Source organism: Pteropus vampyrus, unplaced genomic scaffold (assembly GCF_000151845.1).
Source record: "Pteropus vampyrus isolate Shadow unplaced genomic scaffold, Pvam_2.0 Scaffold124, whole genome shotgun sequence".
NCBI lineage: Eukaryota > Metazoa > Chordata > Mammalia > Chiroptera > Pteropodidae > Pteropus > Pteropus vampyrus.
This window is the reverse complement of record NW_011888905.1, coordinates 1922541-1925956: the sequence shown is the minus strand read 5'-3', so window position 1 is coordinate 1925956 and position 3416 is coordinate 1922541. Positions and strand designations below refer to the sequence as shown.

Genomic DNA, 3416 nt, shown 5'->3' with positions numbered 1-3416 from the left:
GGTCGGCGAAGCGCGGAGGGAGGTGCTTCCGGGACAGAGGGCGGGCAAGATGGCGGCGCCCATGGAGCTCTTCTGCTGGGCTGGGGGCTGGGGGCTGCCGTCCGTGGACCTGGACAGCCTGGCGGTGCTGGTGAGGGTGGCGCCGGCGCCCTCTGCTGCGCCTTGGAGCACTAGGGAGGGAGCATCCGAATTTTGCCGGGGCGCCTCAGCACGGGCGCAGTGGGGGAAACTGAGGCAATCAAAGAGCGTGGGCTCGGTGTGGGCTCGGTGCCCTACGCCTTAGCTGAGCAGGTTTTGCGCAGCAATCGAAAGAAGCCTGGTCGGGGACTCAAGAAATGGGTTGTAGTCCTTGCCCATCCACTGACTGGCCGTGTGACCTTGGGCAGATCCCTTCTCTCTGCGCGCTTTCTTCATCCGGAGTTTACTAAAGCTGAGGAATCTCAGAGTTCTCAGTCTTGGCATTCCTGGCTCCCCTACAGCCAGCCTCTCTTCCGCCCCGCTTTCCTCCTCCTCCTCCTCACCAGACAGCATTTACTGAGCTTGTTTATGGAACCAGAGGGGCCACAGCCAGGCTCTGTAGAAAGAGCTTTGGAGTCAGACCAGTTTATCTCACTCATTCACTCCCTCCTTTATTTAATAAGCAGGTATTAGGTGTCTTCCAAATACCAGTCATTGGCATGCTGAGATAAATGACTTGGTCTCTCCCCTGGAGTTGTTCGCAGAAAGGCAGACATGTCAGCAAAGAAGTGTAATAAAATGCACAGGTCTAAGATATAAGCAGGAACAGGCCTCAGAGACTGCCGAAGGCCCATGGTCAGTGCTTCCAAGAAAAGGGATATACTGGTTAGAAAAACCTCTGGGGGTAGGTGCTCCAGGCGGGTGGGAGGAGAGGAGAGGAGACAGAGGGAAGAATTTTCCTGGCCGACTTGTAGTCGTGGAGAGTCCGTAACCGCTGAGCACCGTTTGCCCGTGGTAAAATGGGCACAGCGTTAATCGATTCTTTTTGCATATGAGGCAACTGCTAAGCAGAGATAGTAGCGCAAAAGGTATTCAATAAATGTTATTTCTCTTCTTGCTTCCCCTGTGGGGGCCACATCCCTGACCTCTCTGCCTCCGGCTTCTTCCCTGCAGACCTATGCCAGGTTTACTGGTGCCCCACTCAAGATGCACAAGATCACCAACCCCTGGCGAAGCCCTTCAGGTAACCAGTGTCCCTGAGCGTGGTTGGGGAATGGAGCACACGGGAGTTGGGGGGGGGCGGGCAGGAGACAGGGAGACGGATAAGGATGCGGTGCAAATACGTGGGGGTGGGCAGCTAAGGGTCCGGTGTGCAGACTTCTTTCTCAATGTCAGGAGCTCTGCCTGCGCTCCGGACCAGTCATGGAGAGGTCATCTCAGTGCCACACAAGATCATCACCCACCTTCGAAAAGAGGTAGGTGGCTCGGGGAGGGGGACCGCCAGTGGGAAAAGTTCAGTCAGTTCGGCGCAACACATTTATTGAGTACCAAACATATGCCAAGCTAGAGATAGGTGAGCAGAGCTGCAAGGAACAGGTGGTGTGACGCGGGAGACATGTAGTGTCAGTGTGACGTGGTAAACAGTAGGCCAGAGATTAAGCTGGGGCACTGTGGAGGCATCCGGAGCCACAGAGCCTTCTGCCTGCTGGGGATGGTGTCACAAGGAAGCGGGGAAGGAGAGCAGAAGAGAGCAGTTGGCTCAGATGAGGCCCTTGAAGTGGGACCAGAGAGGGACTTCTCAGGGCCATTGTCCTTTTTTCAGGGACCAAGTCGGGCGGGATAAGGGGATCAGGATGGACAAGGCTTAGAGCCAGGCGGGGAAGTCGAAAGAACATTACAAGTGGAAGGGGGAGGCCTGGGTTGTGCTCGTCACTCTCCCCTGTCTGTGTGACCTTCGGTATGTCACTTGAGGTCTCAGAGCCATAAGCTCCTTATTTGTAAAACTAGGGGGCTTAGTCAGGATGCTCTCCGAGGGTCCTGCCAGCTCGCATGGCCTGGTTCACGCTGGGAACACACCGTCAGAAGTGCGACCCTCTTCTTGCCTTCTGTTTTCCCCAAAATGAAAGAGCTGGGGAATTAATGGAGGCTTGAGAAGCATGGAGAGAGGGAAGCCAGGAAAAAGCCAAAGTTCTCGCCGGGCTTCCTTATGTAGGAGCAGCGCTTGCCAGTTTCTAGAATCTTCTAACACAGCCACACCGAGAGAAAGAGATTAGGGCCCCCAGCCCGCAGGGGAGAAAATGAAGCTCAGAGAGACGTCAGGAGGTTAAGAGGTTATCTGGGAACGAAGCTCACTGGGGCTCTGGAGGGGGTGCTGAGCACCAGACGGTGGAGCCTAGGAAGGGGTGGCAGCCTGAGGCCTGGGACACGGGTGGCATGTGTGTGCTGGTGGCACCTGGACCACGGAATGAAATAGAAGAACTAGCCAAGAGCTGGGTGTCAAGAGAACAAGGCTGGAGGCCCTGGGCAGGGGCTCGCTGGGTCCCAGGAGCCAAGGATGGCGTCCCCTACTCCTGAGGCGTGGATGGAGGCCCTGCTCCACTGTTAGCTCGAGGCGCCTGGGCTGGGGAAGTTACTGCGAGGAAGCTGCCGTCAGCAGGCACGGCACCACCTTTCCGTGGAAACTCCGGGAGCTGCTCCTGGTTTGCGGCCGGGCCTTCCTCCCCCAGGGGCGTGGGACCTCGATGGCTGGCAGCCTCCAAGGCCCAGGCTTTGCACCAACAGCAACAGGCTACTGTCTGTGCCCAGGCCAGGAGCCTCGGCAGGAAAAACTCTTTATTCTCCCTCTACTGCACTCAGAGGCCAGGGAGGAGGTACCAGATAGGGCGCCCCTGGGGAAGTGCCCCGGAGCCCCCGCATTCACGTCATGGCGGGTCTTTCCTCCACAGAAGTACAATGCCGATTATGATCTGTCTGCCCGGCAAGGGGCAGACACCTTGGCCTTCATGTCTCTGCTGGAGGAGAAGCTGCTCCCAGTGCTGGTGAGTGTGCCCGGACCTCCCAGTGTTCATGGCCAGCGGGGACGGGGGCGAGGCACAGCCCCCAGCCCCCCCGGGCTTGGAGCAGCACGGGGATCAGAAGCCCACCGGAGTCGGGCAGGTGCACTGGCTCAGACCCGCCTCTGCCTTCGTGTTTGCCCGCTGCAGATACATACTTTCTGGGTAGACACCAAGAACTACGTGGAAGTGACCCGGAAGTGGTACGCGGAGGCTCTGCCCTTTCCCCTTAACTTCTTCCTGCCCGGCCGCATGCAGCGGCGGCACATGGAGCGGCTGCAGCTGCTGCTCTGTGGGGAGCAGAGGCCTGAGAGTGAGGAAGAGCTGGAGAAGGAGGTACCTCTGGGACAGGGGGCTGTTGTGTGAGAGGCGCCCCGAGGCCGATGGCCAGGAGCGGGAATGCCT

At 58.2% G+C, this 3416-nt stretch overlaps 1 protein-coding gene across 1 annotated transcript in view; it reads left to right on the top strand.

Annotated features, from left to right (window-relative positions):
* Positions 1-6: 6 nt before the first annotated feature.
* MTX1 (metaxin 1) overlaps positions 7-3416 on the top strand; it is a 4819-nt gene continuing 1409 nt past the window's right edge. Inside the window, exons 1-6 of the mRNA XM_011366422.2 lie at positions 7-130; positions 1132-1201; positions 1354-1433; positions 2904-2996; positions 3162-3368; positions 3406-3416. Of these exons, the coding sequence (XP_011364724.1) occupies positions 50-130; positions 1132-1201; positions 1354-1433; positions 2904-2996; positions 3162-3368; positions 3406-3416 (542 nt within the window). The 5' untranslated portion in view covers positions 7-49. The remainder of the gene's footprint in view (positions 131-1131; positions 1202-1353; positions 1434-2903; positions 2997-3161; positions 3369-3405) is intronic.